The 19,738-nt window shown below is 42.3% G+C and overlaps 1 protein-coding gene across 6 annotated transcripts in view; it reads left to right on the top strand.

Annotated features, from left to right (window-relative positions):
* Positions 1-19,738, top strand: part of DYM (dymeclin) — a 329,646-nt gene that overhangs the window by 59,700 nt on the left and 250,208 nt on the right. For all 6 annotated transcript variants that reach the window (XM_053205580.1, XM_027068935.2, XM_053205581.1 and 3 more), the window contains one exon: positions 6,450-6,522. In XM_053205580.1, the coding sequence (XP_053061555.1) occupies positions 6,450-6,522 (73 nt within the window). The remainder of the gene's footprint in view (positions 1-6,449; positions 6,523-19,738) is intronic.

Raw genomic sequence — 19,738 nt, 5'->3', positions numbered from 1 at the left:
TTTTTTCAACGTTTATTTATTTTTGGGACAGAGAGAGACAGAGCATGAACGGGGGAGGGGCAGAGAGAGAGGGAGACACAGAATCGGAAACAGGCTCCAGGCTCTGAGCCATCAGCCCAGAGCCTGATGCGGGGCTCGAACTCACGGACCGCGAGATGGTGACCTGGCTGAAGTCGGACGCTTAACCAACTGTGCCACCCAGGCGCCCCAAGAGGATAGAACTTTCAATTGGCCTAGAATCTAAGTACGTATTATGCAGTACAATACCTTGTCGCATATATATTCTATTTAGTTAGTGGTTACTCACTAAAATCTGTTTCTAAACTTTTTACAATGTACCACGAAACTGTTTTCTACTCTTTTCTGTTATCAACAGTGTTTATACTATACTCAACTGAGAAATAAAAAAGGCGTATTTTTATTAAACCTGGAAGACTATATTATCCTTGAGTATAATTAGAAACATTTCCATTTGATTGTAGTAATAGCAGGCAGCCGGAATGATTGCAGATTTTATTGGAATGTGTGGGGCACAGGCTTACAAATAGTGTAATACATTAAAATGTAGATCAGTTTTCATTTTAGAAAAGAGTGAGTCCATCTGCTTTCCCTTAACTTATGATTATTTTATAGAAGCATGTTCAATTTTGCTCATTAGAAGTTTCAATATGATTTTTAATATTTTAGAATAATTCCAGGAGCCCCTGGGTGGCTCAGTCGGTTGGGTGTCTGACTTCAGCCCAGGTAATGATCTCGTGGTCTGTGAGTTCGAGCCCCACGTCAGGCTCTGTGCTGACAGCTTGGAGCCTGGAGCCGGCCTCGGATTCTGTGTCTCCGCCTCTCTCTGCCCCTCCCCCACTTGTGCTCTGTCTCTCTCTATCAAAAATAAATAAAAAATTTAAAAAAAATTTAGAGTAATTCCAATATTAGTTTCACAAATAAAACTGCCAATTACAGACTTTACCATGGTTTTCTGAATATAAGTTTATAGTAAATACAATCCAGCTTATGTGTCCTCCACCTTAAGGAAGTTAGTTTTGCTCTAAGCTCTTGAGGCACTTTGGGAACCTGTTTGTGGCATATGGCTCTGTTAGTTCTTGATTATATTTTTAATACTTGTGTTTGGCACGGTGTGGCTTTAAGCAGCATTTAGAAACTGGCAGCTTTCTACATGCAAAAGGAAACGGCAGTGAGCTCTCTGTGTTTTAATATTTCCATGCTACCTGATTTAAATGACCCATAGGTTTTTCTCTGGCTGCTGCTTTGTTTTCCTTTAGTGCTGTTTCTTTCCCTCTTCCTCGAGTGAGTGCTTTTTTCATGATTTTCTCCCTCTCCCTTTCCCCTCCTACTTTGGTGGAAGGTATTTGATTTTAACAGTATCTTGCTCTCCTCTGGTTCCCTCCCTAAGGAGCGTGTGGTGTTTTAGCACGTACTGCATGGGGACTGAACAGCTCAGTTTCAAGTGGAGATGCCTGGAGTTGGAAGGGACCGTGGCTGTCATCTGGTCTTTGCTCCTTCCCCTGGCGTCACTCATAGCGACCAGAGAAGCAGGGTTAGGGCTTCAAAACGGGGAACCCCTGGTATAGAAGTAGGATTTCAGTGGCCTTGTTCTGCATAATACTCACAATAACAGTTTCTATTTATTCATTGTTTGAGGTTATTTCTAACTTAGGTAGTTTTCTCTTTTTAATTTTAATTTTAATTTTTAACTTTTTTTAAACCCAAGTTAGTAGCATGTAGTATAATAATGGTTTCAGGAGTAGAATTTAGTGATTCATCACTTACATACAACACCTAGTGCTCAGCCCAGCGAGTGCCTTCTTTAATGCCCATCACCCATTTAGCCCACCGCCCTACCCAACACCCCACCAGCAACCTTCAGTTTGTTCTCTGTATTTAAGAGGCTCTTATGGTTTGCCTCCCTCTCTGTTTTTGTCTTATTTTTCCTTCCCTTCCCCTATGTTCATCTGTGTTGTTTCTTGAAATCATAGATTTGTTTTTCCCTGACTGACTTACTTCCCTTAGCATAATACCCTCTAGTTCCATCCATGTTGTTGCAAATGACAAGATTTCATTCTTTTTGATTGCTGAGTAATATTCCATTGTATGTAGATATATATACATCATGTTTTCTTTACCCATTTGTCAGTGGACATTGGGCTCTTTCCACAATTTGACTATTGGTGACAGTGCTGCTATAAACATTGGGGTGCACGTGCCCCCTTCAAATCAGCATTTTTGTATCCTTTGGATAAATACCTAGTAGTGCAATTGCTGTGTCTAATATTTTTAATTTTTTGAGGAACCTCCATACTGTTTTCCAGAGTGGCTGCACCAGTTGGCATTCCCTATTTTTTCTTTCTTTCTTCTTTTTTTTTTTTTTTTTTTTTTTTTAGAGAGAGTGAGCACAAGCAGGGGAGAGGAGCAGAGAGAGAGAGAATCTTATGCACACTCCATAGTGTGGAGCCTGTCGCGGGGCTCGATCCCACGACTCTGGGATCATGAGTTGGTCACTCAACCAACTGAGCCACCCAGGTGCCCTTCTAAATGGGATATTTAAATCAAAGACTTCTAGTATGCGTTCATGAATGTGTAACATATCACTTTCATGTGTACCTAACACAGGGTATTTCATATGTCTCCCCTCATTCATTTACCAGGGGTTTGTATTTAGGGTCTTCAGTGAATCATGGGTTGTTGGACCAGGTTTTTTCCAACTTTGTGTAGAAACAGGTCTTTAAAAATCATTCATAATGTTTTTGTTTCTGTTTGTTTTTGTTTTTGTTTTTTCTTTCTATGAGTCCGTCTGGATTTGGGTTCAAATCTAGTCTCTGCCACTTACTGTAAGTAAACTGACCTCTCTGACCCTTGGTTTCTTTGTCTGTAATACAATGGTGATGATCATATCTACTTCTGAAGAGTTATTATCAGGCGGGGGGGGTGCCTGACTGGCTCAGTTGGTGGGCTGTACAACTCTTGACCTCAGGGTTGTGAGTTCAAGTCCCATGTTGGGTGTAGAGATTACATAAAAATAAAATCTTAAAAAACAGAAAAAGCTATTGTCAGGATTAATGTGGAATAAGGAATGAAATGCTTGGCACAGTGCCTCTCAAAGGGTAGAGTACTCAGTAAATATTAGCTATGAATGTTATCTCAGAGAAGCTAACATTGAAAATATGAGCCTATTTGACTGAAGCTGTAAGAGGCAATTTAAAACTCTTTAAGAGAAAAAAACTCTGGGTATAAAACTTCACAATATAGTAAACACACTGAATCTGTTCAAAGTCCTTCGCTCATAGAACTTCAATTTACTTTGCCACTGACTTGAAGATTTCAAGGACTTTCTAGATTCTCTTTCCTGTGAGAAATGCATGAGTGTTACTATAATTTTTGGCAGGTGAGTTTATATCTACTTGTTTTTATTGGCACTAAGGAAGATATTTGGCCTCAAATGAAAGCTGAGTGAAAGAAACACTGCTTGGACATCAGATCTGGTAAGCAGTCGGATCTTGTCCATCTTCACTTGATACACAATTATCTGCTTCTAGATTAGTCCCAGACATAAGAATATGGTATTCTGTAGGGATATTTTGTTTTAGGAAGTGGAAGTTGTCTGAGATTTCACCTGGAAATTGCGTATTCTTGTCTTCTGTTAGAGTTTTGGCCTTGAAATGGTACATTTCACTTGCATGAAATGTATTTATCGTCATTTTCATTGGTAGGTTGATGACAAAGCTGTGAATAGACTCCTTAATTGACCTACGCTATAATCTTGGCCGAAGTCAGGATTTGGATGGCACGTGACATAGAATACAAAGTCCTTCTCAGGGTGTTAAGAGTTGAGAATGAGATGTGTTTATACCCCTGAAAGGAAAAAAATCCAACCATGTGTGGGTCCTCGGCATTTGTTCCCTCACATTCTGTAATTAACAGACTGCTGACTACTTGGCTGAACAGGGGACACCGTTCGAGTGGTCTGCTGATTTGGTCTGAAATGTTCTTCAGGGAATCAATGATTGATTTTAAATGTCCTTACTTGGGTCTGTGTCACTCCGTTCTGTAGGATGAGCCAGCAAATGACATTTCTCAAGCTTGAATTGGGTATAGATTGTATGCCAGCAAATCAACTTGGAGTAGGTTATTGGCTCACTTGGGTTATGTTGGACGGCTTTTGCAATGAGAAGGATTTTAGTTATGTGTACTTTGTGTGGTGCAGCCTCAGAGACCAGTGTTACATATCTCCAAATTTTACTTTCTTCACTAGTTGAGCTAAGCCTGGCACTGCTCGAATAGATTTAAGGTAGTTATTGAACTTGATTCTTGCTGTGTGTTCTTTTTAGCACTGATCGTTGTGGTCAGTGTGATTTAGTATTTTCTTCAAGTTCTGCATTTACCTCTCAGAGGGTTACTGTTCCAGTTGTGTTTGTAGCAAGGCAGGAAGGAATTTCTTCATAATTTCTGAGTACCAGGTCATATGGTGGTCTAGAAAAAAGAATTGCTAAACTTTGAAGCTCCAAGTGTGCTGATGCCTCAGAAATAACCACTAGTTTCTCCTAGACGCCTGGGTTAATTTAGTTCAGCAGACATGTCTTTAGTGTACATGGTGTGTGTGTGAAGCTCTTTGTCAGTCCTCATCCTCGAGAAGTACAGAGTACAGGAGGAGCCTTCCCACATAGAGGCAGGAGTCAGGGCATAATGTAACCAACACATGCAGTGAAAGACCCATGCATGAGGCAAGGTGCTTTGTAGATGATTATTTTTACTCAGAGTGAGGCAGGAGAGTTGGGTTTTATGGAGGAGAGGAAGGCTGTGGAGGATCCAGATGGATAAAAATTGGCCCTTAAAAAAGTCAGGTTTTTATCGTCGGAGGGCAGGCTCGGCAGAGGGAATGTTGTTGAGGAGGCATGAAATGGCGTGTTGCAGGTAGCCGATTTGGTCTGAATATAAGTTGTGTTGTTGTTGGAGTATAAATTGTGAATAATGGGGAGGGGTCATGGTAGAAAGGGGTACAGGGCCTGTGTCTTGAAGCGTCTGGCATGCGGTACTTTTGCACGTGGAGTTTTTTCTCATGCCTTGTGTTCAGCTTAAAGTAGTTGAAAGGAAGTAAGCCAGGAGAGAGAAAGGAAGGAGTTGGGTTAGCTCTGTCTGGCAGCAGGCTGGAGTCTGGGTTGGAGAGGAGGAAAATTGAAGGTGGGAGTTGAAAGAAGATCAGGAGTGAGTTTGAGTTTAGTGAGCTGGTTTAACTGAGCTGAGGTGATGAAGTAACAGAAGCCTGACGAGGAGTGCAGAAAAGAGGAACCATCCGAGAGGTAGGCTGTGCCTGCCTAGAGTGGACCTAGAGATTGGTTAAGAAAGCTACGGGAGCATAGTCTGGGTTTGGCCCTGGCTTCTTGATGCAGTCACCAGAAGAAAGTAGAAAGAATAGGTGGATTGGGAAAGGTGGGGTCAGGTTTGAACACACGGAGTTGGGGTACTACTGAAGCATCTAGGTGGAGGTGGCCAGTAAGCCATTGGATATAGAGATAAGCAGTTCAGTGGCGAGGCCAAGAGGGGAAGTGCAGGTGTAGGAATCACCCGTGTGTAAGTGATGGTTGATGAAGGAGGACATAGGGAGCAGGAAGAGAGGAAGCCAGTAACACCGCAGTAGTCGACAGAAATGCTAAGGAAGTGGATCCTGAGAACGAATAGAAAAAGAACTAGATTGGAAATCAGGTGTCGTAGGACCTGAGGGGGGAAAGAATTCTGTGAAGGAGTAGGTGTCAGTAGCATCCACAGCCAGAAGTCACGTGAGCTGCTGATTTGATTGACTTTGGAAATGAGATGGTCGCTTAGAGCAGTTTGGGACAGAGGAGCATTTCTTCTGGATGCTTCTTTTGCATCCTGCCATTGCCACTTCCTCTGTGACTCAGGAAAGCCATTTTACCTTTGGCTCTTGTAAAGGGGTGGTTGGCCTCTTGGTGGGTTTCGGTCTGTGATCTGTGGAGCCCCACGGGTTCAGAACGGTGCTCTGGGGCCCATCAAGGAGATCCAGTGTTTGGTCACGTGTTTACTGGGGGGAAGAAGTATAGGTATTCTACTCATGATGCAAACAAAGTAGCTAGAGCAGCTTGATTTTTTGGTCTATTTTATATATTTCACTATAGTGTAAGATTTTATATGAAACAACATGGTGTAAAATAAGAGATTTGAAAACTGCTACCCTACAGAACCATAAGAGACTTTGATGTGTTAAAAGTTACATACTTAATAGCTAACGTTCAAAATTCCTATACTAGATGAAGATCGTAGTATGTGCTAACTTGCTCATGGTTCGGATTTTATTAGAGGTCAACATACAGCATCTGACTTTATGTAATCATAACTTGTTATTCTTATTAGAAATGAAGACTGAACTAAAAGCTCAATTCTGTTTTACGCTTTGTTAAAAAACCATTTATGTGTCTTACCAGGTTCTGACTCTGAAGATCTTTTGGAAGAATTGCTCTGTTGTTTGATGCAGTTAATCACTGATATTCCACTCTTGTAAGTTCTGGCTCAGCCGGGATTTGTTTTATCTTCTTTTGTATATTGAAGATGGTAATTGATCACGTCAAAGAGTTTGTGGGTCCTGGTGTGGGTTTTGGTTTTGTTTTTGTTTGAGAGAGCACGCCTGTGCACACTAGCGAGTGGGACAGGGATGCATAAGAAGAGGGAGAGAGAGGGGCGCCTGGGTGGCTCAGTAGGTTAAGCGTCCGACTTCAGCTCAGGTCATGGTCTTGCGGTCTGTGAGTTCGAGCCCCGCGTCGGGCTCTGTGCTGACAGCTCAGAGCCTGGAGCCTGTTTCAGATTTTGTGTCTCCCTCTCTCTCTGACCCTCCCCTGTTCATGCTCTGTCTCTCTCTGTCTCAAAAATAAATAAACGTTAAAAAAAAAATTAAAAAAAAAAAAAAAAGAGGGAGAGAGAATCTTAAGCAGGCTTCACGCCCAGTGAGGAGCCCGAATCAGGGCTCGATCTCACAGCTATGAGATCTGATCTGAGCCGAGTCAAAAGTTGGACACTTAACTGACGGAGCCACTCAGGTGCCCCTCTGGTGTAGTATTGTTATGTATGCGTTTTATGTATGTCTCTGTGTACATCCATGGAGTTCATCTGTATCTTTTGCCTAATATTTATACTCTCACTCTGCATTTTCAAAATAAGAATTTTATGTTCAGGGGAAAATAAACTGATCTTTAGGAATATTGAGCAAATGGTAGGCACAATTAATCTCCGTAGCGATATCTTACAGAGCTCTGTAAGTAGGATGTAAGAGAGACTCTAATCCGTATGTGGTAGAGGCAGCTAGTTAGCCACCCAGCATGCTCCCCTTCTTCCTTACTTCCTGACCTCTTTTGGAGAGGTTGGATTTCCATTTCTAGCCTTTTTTGAAGATAGGTGTGATCCCTGAGATGTAAGGGGACATCTTCCAGTAAAACTTCTGGGTAGGGGCACCTGGATGGCTCAGTCGGTTGAGCGTCCAACTTTGGCTCAGGTCAGGATCTCACAGTACATGGGTTCGAGCCCTGCGTCGGCCTCTGTGCTGACAGCTCAGAGCCTGGAGCCTGCCTCGGATTCTGTGTCTTCCTCTCTCTCTCTACCTGTCCCCCGCTCACGTGCTGTCTCACTCTCAAAAATGAATAAATGCTAAAAAAATTTTTTTTAAAAAAACCCAAAAAACTTCTGGGTAAAGCTTTTTAAAGGGCACCTGCCTCAGCTAGGAGATGTATCTTTTTCTTGACAGCTCTTCTTTCCTGCTATCTGGAATGTGGGACCAGGTAATTTGAATTGTGTGGCCATCTTTGCATGAGTCAGGGGACCCACAGAAAATTCTGCTTTGACATCATTGAGCTGCTGAACCAAAGTCATCAACTACCAGTGCCCCCTTGCCACTTTCACCCCCTTCTCATGTGAGAAAAATACTTGTTTATTGTAACTGGATTTCTGTCACTACAGCCGAATGCAATTCTTGTATGCTATAAAATGTTACTTTTAAAGCAGTTACTCTCAACTTTTGTTTAAAAAAAAATTGTCTCTCTAAGGCCTTTTTAGACATTTTTTAAATTGCCTCTCCCCACAAATGAAATTTGAATACCCCAGATAGACTGAATGTATCTTTATGTACTGTGGCCCTTTGGACGGCCACAAACCATTATAATATCTGTGAAGTTTTTTCACCCCTGAAGAATGAGTTTTCACTCTCTTGTGGGTAATATCACCCCATTGAGAATTCAGTCTTTTTCATTAAATTTTTTTTTTTTTTGAGACAGAGGGAGGGAGGGAGGGAGGGAGGGAGAGAGAGAGAGAGAGAGAGAGAGAGAGAGAGAGAGAGAGAATCCCAAGCAGGCTCCACACTGTCGGCACGGAGCCTGATGCGGGGCTCGAACTTGCAAACTGCGAGATCATGACATGAGCTGAAGTCCAAAGCTCAATATGAGCTCCCCAGGTGCCCCAAGAATGCATATTTTAAAAGAATTATTATTTAAAAAAAAATTTTTTTTATTTTTTAATTTTTTTAAGTATGTTTCATGCCCAGCATGGAACCCAGTGTGGGGCTTGAACTCACCACCCTGAGATCAAGACCTGAATTGAAATCAAGAACCAGACACTTAACCATCCAGGTGCCCCTAAAGATTTTAAAGTAATCTCTATACCCAACATGGAGCTCAGACTTAACAACTCTGAGATCAAGAGTTGCATGCTCTACTAAACAAGCCAGCCAGGCGCACTTAAAGGATTTATTTATTTATTTACTTACAGAGAGAGAAGAGAGAGAGAGAGAGAGAGAGAGAGAGAGAGAGAGAGAGAGAGCGCGAGCGCTCAAATAGGGGAGGGGCAGAGGGAGAGACAGGGAGAATCTTAAGCAGGCTCTATGCCCAGTGCAGAGCCCTATACAGGGCTCAATCTCACAACCGTGAGATCATGACCTGAGCCCAAATCAAGAGTCAGACACTTAGCCAACTGAGCCACCCAGGTGCGCCCCAGGAATTATTTTTTAAATAAAGACAAAGATTTTGAGACTGATGAGGACAAAATCCCAGTTAACGTGGTGATATCATTGGACCTGTGTGCTGCTTGCCTGTGGCCCAAACAGGAAGGACCAGGTGTTTGTGAGAAAACGGGCTCCCGGCCTCTGTTGTGCACAGGTCCAGCATCCAGAATTGTAATCTGGATTTAGAAACGACAACTACCAAACCCTGTCGGGACTTGGTCTGATGATGTGCAGCTTGGAAGGTGGGGCTGAGGCAACTGAGGAATCGCCGGGTGGGGAAGGGTACAGGGGACAAGGTCCTGTGGAAGTTGAACTCTGTGAGCGACACAGTTCCTTGCACTTCTGATGGCCCTTCTTGCCCTTTTTCTAACAGATGGCCAGTATTGTTTGGGGGGGGAGGGGGGCAGGCCTTCAGCTTGTCCGTTACCCATCTCTCCCTCCCTGGGATGCGGAGGCGGTGCTTGGGTCGTCCTGAAACCATTATGGTGAGTGCCACCTGCGAAGAATAGTGTCCCAGGAGCCTGGGATATGAATGTTACTATGGAACTATTACACCAGCCCTGGGTGGCTTATCTTAGGATTTCTTCTGAAGTGACAAAAATAAACACTTATTTTGGTTAAGCCACCGTGGTCAGGTTTCTGTTACATATGGTCAAACGTGGGAAGGGGAACACCTATATCGTCTACTATCTACTTGTCATAGTACGTGCGATATTTCGTGTGTTCTTAGTTTTTTTTAATGTTTTTTTAAAATGTATTTTGAGAGAGGGAGAGAGAGAGAGAGCAAGCGAGCATGAGCAGGGAAGGGGCAGAGAGAGAGGGAGAGAGAGAATCTTAAGCAGGCTTCTCACTGTCAGCACAGAGCCCTATGCGGGGCTCGATCTGATGAACTATCAGATCATGACGTGGGCCGAAACCAAGAGTCGGACGCTTAACCGACTGAGCCACCCAGGTGCTCCTTGACTTAATTTTTAAAAGTTTCATCTCTATTATGCATATGTCATTATCGAATACCAGCAATTTAAGATATATCCTCAGTGAGTACATTCTTTTTTGTTTTTTTCCTCCTTTGTTAATAAAATGTCTTGGTGAAGTTAGGGTGGATGGAAATATAAATAAATCTCTTTAGCTGGCAAATAAGCCTTGAATGCAATGAATAGACCAGCCACTTAAACACCCTTGAGGAGCAAGCAGACAGTGTTGCAATATATCAAACATTTCGGTGTTTTAATGTGTTTATACTTTTTTAAATGAACTGAAAATGCACAGACAACCAGATGTCTTATATTATGTACACTCAGCTTTAACCAGCTGCTGAAACAATTTCTGATGATTTAATGTTCTTGGAACTCCATTCTACAAGAAGGTTTGTCTTAGTAACGGTTTCCATGTGAAACCAAACTACTATTTTAAATGGTTCAACTACTATAACCGTAGTGCAGTGTGGTGGATCCACTTCTGACGTAAGGGGGAATATTAACTTGAAAAGTGGGGATGCTCTCACACTGGTGAGAGCTGGGGATGGTGACCATCCCCAGCCTCAATGTAACTTGTCATGTTTAACATGCCAGTGCGGTGCCAGCAGGCGAGAGCAGGAGGAAGGCAGTGTTTTGTTTGTTGGTTGGTTTGTTTCGAGAGAGAGAGAGGGCGTAAGCGATGGGCAGAGAGAGAGGCAGAGGGAGAGAATCCCACAAGGGGCAGAGAGCGAGAGACAGCGAGAGAAAGAGCGAGAGAGAGAAGTGGGCTCACCCAGCTCATGTTTTACCTGAAGCAGGGCTCAAGTTCACCCAAAGCAGGGCTCGAGCTCACTCGATGTGGGACTCGAATTCAGGAACTGTGAGATCAAGACCTGAGCTGTCGGATTCTTAACCGACGGAGCCACCCAGGTGCCCCATGAGGAATGCAGTGTGTTAGCAACCACCGAGGGCAACTTACAACTGGGACTCTGTGTCTCCCTTTCTCTCTGCTCCTCCCCTGCTCATGCTCTGTCTCGCTCTCCTTCAAAAGAAATAATCAGAAAAATTAAAAAAAAAAAAACTGGTTATTTATTATTAAGAGATCAGGATCAACTGTAGTAGTTTAGATAAACTCCCAGAGTTTGTGGGAATTCACTTGTAATAAAGATTGACTTGTAAGGAGTTAGTGGAAACTGCTTCTCTGATAGTTGGATATTTTGGTAAAATAATAATTCTATGAGATGCTAATCTTCAAAGCCTGATTAAAATAGCACATCTTCCAGGAATCCGTTCTTTACTCCATACCTCTCAGCATTTATATATTTCAAATAAAGGCTAAGTCGTTCACAGGGTCATGACTTGGCATTTTTCAGTGTATATTGGGTAGATCCCACTAGAATTCAGTAAAAGCCTGTGCTTTGCTCTGCCTTCTCTGTGATCTCAAGGAAGTGACTGGGAAGGAATAACTTAAGTAAGATGAAGGTATTTTCCTCAAGACATGAATAGAGGGTGTAATACAAGAAATGGTTTGGCATGACAGAGTTGAACGCGTAACACTTAGAGTTTGTGAATCGGTCCTCGCGGTGTTTCTGTTGGGGGTTGAATGAGACCCGGGTGACGCAGCCCAGTGGTTGAGCTTTGGAAGGGCCCCAGCAGCAGAGCAGTAATGGAACATCTGACACAGGGTGGGCCCAATACTTAGGTTTGCTCGTGAGGCTATCTCATTATGAGATAGAAGTTATTTGGAGAACTTGAAGTGGGTTTCTTCTTTTCAAGGTTTATTTATTTATTTTGAGAGAGTGCGCGTGCAGGGGAGAGACAGAGAGAGAGGGGGACAGAGAGAATCCCAAGAATCTGGCAACGCAGAGCCGGACGCGGGGCTCCTCGTGCGATCCTGCCCTGAAATCAGGAGTCCGATTCTTAGCTGGCATAGCCACCCAGGCACCCCTTGAATTGGATTTCTTAACTTGTCTGTCTTTTTGTCTGTCTTTGGTGTTGTTTTTGTGAAAGCCATCCCTCTTAGCTGTATATGATGATGCTCTTGTCAACCATGGGTCCTACCCTTCTCTACGGCTACCACTCCATACAGGTCCCTGTGAGGTTGGCTCCAAGTGGGCCATCCCACCGGCCCCAGGTCGGATGTACAGCCTCTTCTTCTGAGATCCATTTCTGTGTTCTCTTTATCAACCTGTGAACTCGTTGAGGACTAGGGCTGTTTAATTCTCAGCCTGGCCCCGATTTGCAGATTTTCCAGTTATGATTTAATCTAAGAACATTCTTCTTTTAGATGAGATACCCCGAATCGATTGCCTTTTTCTGGGCGTCTCTACTCGTGCAGTGTGACTTTGCCTACCACTCGAGTACGGGGGGTGCTGACGCTCTCCGCTGACCTCATCCGTGTCACTCATTCAGTTTCAGCCACACAGGTGTCCTTGCTAATTTAGGACGTGCCAGCCCACTCCCTGTCTCCAGGGCCTTTGCCCTCTTTTCTTCTTCTGCCTTGAACATCCCCCCTCAGGTACCCGTGTGGCTCGTGTCCTCACCATCATGCTTCCTTGTGCTCCGAGGAGGCCTGCTTCTTAGAAGCAGCTGCTCTGACCACCCTGAAATAGGACCCCTCTCATTCTCTGTTCTGTCGTCATGCTTTGTTTTTTGTCTCTACTCGACACTTACCACTACTTTCCATATTAGCTATTACTCTTCTTGCTTGTTTCCCTCAAATAAGATTAGGAGGAACGCTCCGTGAAAACCAGGACTGTTCCTGTGCCTGCGTTTGCTTTGCTCATTGTTGTTACCATTAGTGTTCAGGCCATTCGGCACATGGTAGGCTCTCAGCAAATATTTGTCGAATGGCTGAGATAGTAGGGGCACAACCTGTCCAGTGTGCTGAAAGCATTTTGTTTGTCCTCATCTAGTCTGTATGCAGACAGTATTGTGCTAAGGCACATTCCATGGCAAATGCAGTGGCTCAAAGCCCTTTGCAGATGGTACGTTGTATTATAGAAACTAGGTGTCCTATAGACGTTAGTAGTAGAAGGGGGCTATAGAAACAGAAACGCGGAGAAATAACGTCTGACAGTATTTAAGGAAATGGTAGATTAGTTATAAATGCTGAGTGGTCTGAGACCATTGAGTTTAGGGACAGTCAACTTTATATCTCAGTAGTCCTCAGATTATCCCTTTACAGTATAATAATCTCTCTTTCATTAAGTTCATTCTCAAAAACCTGTATTGGGAATATGCCGTGTGTCTATACTTTACTAGGCCCTGGACAAAGAAAGGTGTGGTTTCTGAAGAGCTTGGAGATGGATAAGTACGTAGAAAGATTGCCCAGGAGGAGGAGCAGTGCTGAGTGCTAGTCACTGGGGCTGTCGTGATTAGCAGCGGCTCGGCCATCGAAGAGCCAGAGAGGAGTCGGCCCAGGGCCTCTTGAGTGTAAATAATGAATTTGAGGAATCATAAGTGCATTAGTTTTTTGTTTTGTTTTGTTTTTAAAAAGAGCAAGAGAGAGCTCAAGTGGGGGAGGGGGCAGAGAGAGAGAGAGACTGACTGACTCCCAAGGGGGCTTCATGCTCAGTGTGGAGCCCAACATGGGGCTCAATCCCACGACCCTGGGGTCATGACCTGAGCGGAGATCAAGAGTTGGACATCCAACCTACTGAGCCACCCAGGCGTCCTCATAAGTCCACTAGCTTGATTAGAGCAGAGGGTTTGTGGGAGATTAGGGATGGACTGTGTTGTTTGATGGGGCAAAGACTTGAATTTAAAAAAAATTTTTTTTTAACATTTATTTATTTTTGAGACAGAGAGAGACAGAGCATGAATGGGGGGAGGGCCAGAGAGAGAGGGAGACACAGAATCTGAAGCAGGCTCCAGGCTCTGAGCCATCAGCCCAGAGCCCGACGCGGGGCTCGAACTCACGGACCGTGAGATCGTGACCTGAGTGAAGTCGGACGCTCAACCGACTGAGCCACCCAGGCGGCAAAGACTTGAATTTTAGAAAGACTGACGATTTGACTATGTTTAGAGTTCTCTGTTTATTAAGATGTAAAAGAAGGTACTTTTAGAGCTGTTTTTCTAAAATCCATTCTGGAAGTGTTTGGGAAGGGATGAAACTGAATAAGAATCTTATTTGTTAAATCACTTTATCCATAGGGTTTCCAAAATGTAATAGAATGATATGAAATGCATATTTATTTGACCCATAAACTAATGATATTGGCTTAGATGTTATCCTGTGGAAAATTGGAAAATTCGAAAACTTTGGTGCTACCATTGAGAAGGTTTGAGAGTGTGAAAAACCATGAACAGTTACTTTATGAAGTCTACAGTTGATGGGGACAGTGAGGGAACTAGAGGACCCATTGCTGGCAGTGAAGGGCTAGACTATCGACAAAATGCCTTTCTGTAGAAGCCCCGCATGTTAACACCTAAACCCTTCTCCAGATCCAGCCTCAGCAGAGCAGGTAGCTGAAAGAGCAAGTCCGTGTTCAAGTTGTAGGTGCTGTAGGGAAATGCCTAGTATGGCTTTCTGATTGAATTAGGGATTTTTGTCATTACGTGCCCCGAATTAAAGGTGATAGCATTTTCATATGCCAAGACGGTATTATATATTAAGTTCACAACAGCTTTTTAGTTTGAAAATTGATTTCTGGTGTGGTGAGGAGGGGGGGATCTCAGTTAAGTTCTTAAAAACTATCCAAACCTTGACCATGTTTACTGAAGTCTGGTGTGGCGAGGAGGGGGGTTCTCAGCTAAATTTTTAAAAAATATGTAGAGGTCTACCATGTTGATGGAAGTCTGACTAAAACACCTCCAGTACCACAAATCATGTTGATTTTATAAGTTATGTGCTCAGATGGCTCATAATTGCACAACTGATTGTTAAGAAGTATAGGACATACTGTGTGGTAAGGAAAAGACATTACTAATTCTGAATCCAGAAGATCGGGCTTGAATCCCAACTCTTCTGCTAACAGGCGATGTCCTCCACGTCTCAGTATTCTCATTTTAAAGTTAGGGGTAATAGATCAGACCAGAAATTGATACTTGGAAAAGACATTTGAAGACATCTAGTTCAGCTGTTCAGCATTTTAGATAAGGAAATTGAAGTGCATGAGTTTGGCGATCAACTCCTGTGGCTGTTGGAGGAACAGCCAAGCTGTACATCATGTCCTTAGATGCAGTGGAGTGGCCAGCGGCTGAGAGGGAGCCCCTGAACCCAGATGAGGTCTGCCTGGTGTTCTCACTGCCTACTGTGTTGCCAGAGCAGTGCATTTGAAGATGCTTTTGCACATTTTAAAATGCTTTAGGATTATAAAAGTGTATTGTCTTATGCATCCTGAGTACTCAAGAAAAACACTGAATACATTTGCTCTCTGAGTTAATTTTCCTATTTTAGACTTCTCAGTGAAAAGGAGCAGCACTGGGTCACCAACAAGTATAGTGGGCAGAGGGCACATGATGTCTGAGATTGCAGAGAACAAGGCTGAATCATGTGGGAACCGAAGGGAGTTTCTGTCGTGTTTGGCTGCCCGGGAGGACTGGTGCCAACCTGGCCTTTGGTGGGAAAGATTAGCAGCAGCAGAAGTGGGGTCCTGAATCCTGGCTATCATTTTGCCTGTTTGCATATTTTGCTTGCAGGTTATGAGCCAGATAATCGTTGGATTTTTAGAACGAGAATTCAGCTTTTCTTTAGCCTAGCCCTTTCATCTTCTATATGATGTCTCTGGAGTAGAAGGGATATGCATTTCCTAAGGTCAGTTTGCAGGATTCTTAGGTGGCCCTGAAAACACTGACTCTCTGCCTTCAAAGAATTTTTACTGTCATAAAACCAAGACTGGCACGGAATACATTTGTTAATTTCTCTTGCTGTTATTAGTACATGGATAGCAAAGTATGAATGAGGAAGTTTGATAGTAATAATTGCAAAGTTTAATTCTTCAAGCAAAGAATTGATTTTTTTTCTTTTTAATTTTGTGTCACTTACATAAGTTAATTCTTGACAGAGTAATTTCTTTTCCAGATTACATTATACATGTATATTATACACATGTATAATCCAGATTACATTACACATGGATATTTAATACTGGCCATTGATACTGATGCAATTATTTTATTTATTTTATTTTATTTTTTAATTTATTTATTTTGAGAGAGAGTGAGAGTGTGCATGCATGCAGGGTTGGGGCAGAGAGAAAGGGAGAGAGAGAGAGAGAGAGGAATCCCAAGCAGGCTCCACAGTGGCAGCACAGAACCCAACACGGGGCTTGAACACATGAATGAGAAAGAGATGATGACCTAAACTGAAATCGAGAGTCAGACACTTAACCAACTGAACCACGCAGGCGCCCCTGACGGAATTATTTTAATGGTAATCCATGTGTGCTCATGACTTTGGAAAAAAACAGATAGCACGGAGGGCTTATGATGAGAACAAATGCTGTTTGTCCTATCCTTTTGATTTCTTTCCTCCCCAGAGACAGTCATTTTTGATGTTTAACTGTTTGGGTGGTTTATAGAAATCTTTACCGTTATTATACCTTTATGTATATATATTTCTAAATAATGCTATTTCTTTTTCTTTGAATTAGTAGGCTTCAGTTTTCTGAGCAGTTTTTGATTCACAGCCAAATTGAGCAGAAAATACAGGGAATTCCCATCTAATCCTTGTCCCCACACTTGTGTAGCACTCCTACCCCCCTGCAACATCCCACCCCGGAGTAGGACATTTGCTGCAGTCGAGGAACCTACATTGACACAGCATTATCACCCAAAGTCACGGTTTATATTAGGGTTCACTCTTCATGCATCATACGTAGAATAGGTTTTACCAAACGGGAAATGACCTGGATCCACCATTAATAGTATTACAAGAGTAGACTCACTACCCTGAAAGTCCTCTGTGCTCTGCCTGTTCATCCCGTAGCCACCACTGATCCTTCTGCTGTCTCCTTAGTTGTGCCTTTTCTAGAATGTCATACAGTTGGAACCGTACAGTCTGTAGCCTTTTCCAGTTAGCTTTGTTAGCAGTATTCATCTCAGGTTCTTCCATGTTCATGGCTTTATAGCTCATTCGTTTTTAGCACCAAATAATATTCCATTGTGGTGATATACTACATGTACATAAATTAACTTCATGCATGTGTACAGATATAGCCATCATATAAGTTTTAGAATTGCTATTAAGTGTGTACAGTTTAAAATTTGATAAGAATATAAATTTGGTTAAAAAACCCAAACTGTCCCTTAAAGAGATGATATCAATTATTATTTTTTGAAATTTATTTATTTATTTTGAGAGAGAGAGGGAGAGCATGGGGAAGGGGCAGAGAGAGAGAGAGGACAGAGAGAATCCCAAGCAGGCTCCACGCTGTCAGCACAGAGCCTGGTGTGGGGCTCGAACCCATCAACTGCAAGAAAATGACCTGAACTGAAGTTGGATGCTCAGCTGAGCCACCCAGGCACCCTAGATTATACCAATTATAGTCTCACCAAAATCATTTACCAGAGCCTTGCCAATATTGCATAAACTTTTTTGTAAATTAAAAATGGAAATCGTAGTGTGAGTCTTACATGTATTTTCTCATTACGAGTGAGATGGTTTAGCAATCATTTTCAATTCCTGAGAACTCTTTTTCCTCTGTTTCTTGTTTTATGAATGCAACATTTTTAAGTTGGCATAATTGGAGTCTGGACATCCATATAACCATTTCAAGAAGTTACGTGGCTATATTTTATTGATGTGTTTGATGCATTGTTATATGTAGAGCACTGGCTCTTTAAGAAACCACGAAAAGACGGAATGGATATTTGAGTTTATTTGATCTGCCCCCTTGATTTTTACATAAGATGAAGTCGACAGGTGAGGTGGCTTATGAAGGTAATGAGTGACAGTTCTGAGACTAGAATCCAGATTTTTTTGACTCCTAGTCTCCAGGCACTTTCTGTTCCACTATTAAGATTTGTATAAACAAAAGGTATTACCGTGTCTTTGATTTTGTTCACTTTTAAAACCAGCCCCAAAACTACTGACAGCATCTGTGATACACTGCACTCCTTCTTAGTCTTTCCTCGTACTTTACTTTCACAGTATCCTTGGTGGCGTGACAGTGATAATTCTAAATTTTGGTCTCAGTCCTTTGAATTTGTCAGTTGTTTTTGTTAAACATATGTTCCATTTACAGTACTGTCCGTTTTCTTATCCAATAGTAAGTAAAAAAGGAGGATGTTTTTCTCCTCCGTATTCGTTGACTTTGTCCTTAGCCAACACTAACACCCATTTCATGAAGGCTTTTGTCTTTATCCAAGTGTTCCACTCTGCCCTAGCAGAGCAGTGCAAGGTCAAGGCGCCTGTCCTTTTTTTCTTCACATGAAATTAATAACTTGCTCCAACAGTAGTTTGTTTTAGGACGTTTCCAGCCCAGATGGTGGAAAGTTCTTGGGATAATATGGCAGCCAGAGCAACACTTTGGCTTTTTAAAGTTGACTTTGTTTTGGCGATTGTGTGCTACAGATCTTCTGAAGATCATACAAGGACATTAAAACAAGAAAGATCTGTTAGCTTGAAACATTTTTCATCTTTGAAAAACCACCACACTCAGCATGGTACCATTTTGGTTTCTTTTAAGTACTATTGGCCTGTCTGGCTCTTTTCCCTGATTATTTGGCACTTAGGATAGGCCAATTAATACATTTAAAATGTTGTTTTCACAGAAATCTAACATTGCCCTGAATTCCTTTTTTTGAGCATTATAGAAAGTTACAGCAAGAAATGACAGTAGAGATCATTTTGCCCAAAGTACTTATTTAAAAATAGGAAAGCTGAGGGGTGCTTGGGTGGCTCAGTTGGTTAAGCGTCCGACTTCAGCTCACGTCATGATCTTGCATTTTGTGAGTTCAAGCCCCGCGTCAGGCTCTGTGCTGACAGCTTGCTCAGAGCCTGGAGGCTGCTCCGGATTCTGTGTCCCTTTCTCTCTGCCCCTCCCCTGCTCACACTCTGTCTCTGCTTCTCTCAAAAATAAATGAACATTAAAAACAAATTTAAAAATAGGAAAGCTGAGACCCAGAGGAATTATTTGTTAAAATCAACAGAATGAGGTGTTGTTTTGTTTTTTTTTTTTTTTTTTTATGAAATATATTGTCAAGTTGGTTTCCATACAATACCTGGTGCTAACAGAATGAGTTTACTAGAGAGCTTAGAGGCAGACCCTAAGTCTCCTAATTTTGGATCACTGACTTCTACATCATAGCACAATGTGATTTAAGTTTTTGTTTGCTCTTATTTCAATATGTCAGCAGATGTGAATCAATGAAAGTTTAATTTTAACATTTATGACAGTCCTCTGTTTTTAGTTCTTGATTAATTTAATCTTAGAGCATATTTTTAAAATATCCAAATACCTAAGTGAACAGTCTACTGCCTCTTCTGGTTCCGCATCCCTCCAGCTGTTCTGTTTGCTTCCATAGGTAACCACTGTTCTTAGTCTCTTCTGTATCCTTCCCGAAGATGTTCATGCGATGCATATGCAGTTATGAGCACAGATTCTTCTATCTCCCTGCAGTCACACAAAAGATGGGAAATTATACATACTCTTTTGAACTTTCTTCTCTTTCCAGTCAGCACCGTATCCAGGCAGCTTTTGTACACAAGCATTTAAAGAGCTTTCTCATTATTGTTATGAGGATATTCAGATACCCCCAGATTTACCCCTCGAAAGTGTATTATTAGGTGGTCGTTAGTGAATTCACACAAGTTGTGAAGCTGTCATTA

The sequence above is a fragment of the Acinonyx jubatus genome, chromosome D3 (assembly GCF_027475565.1).
Source record: "Acinonyx jubatus isolate Ajub_Pintada_27869175 chromosome D3, VMU_Ajub_asm_v1.0, whole genome shotgun sequence".
In the NCBI taxonomy this organism is placed as follows: domain Eukaryota; kingdom Metazoa; phylum Chordata; class Mammalia; order Carnivora; family Felidae; genus Acinonyx; species Acinonyx jubatus.
The sequence above is the reverse complement of the archived record's forward strand: the minus strand, read 5'-3'. Positions and strand labels throughout refer to the sequence as shown.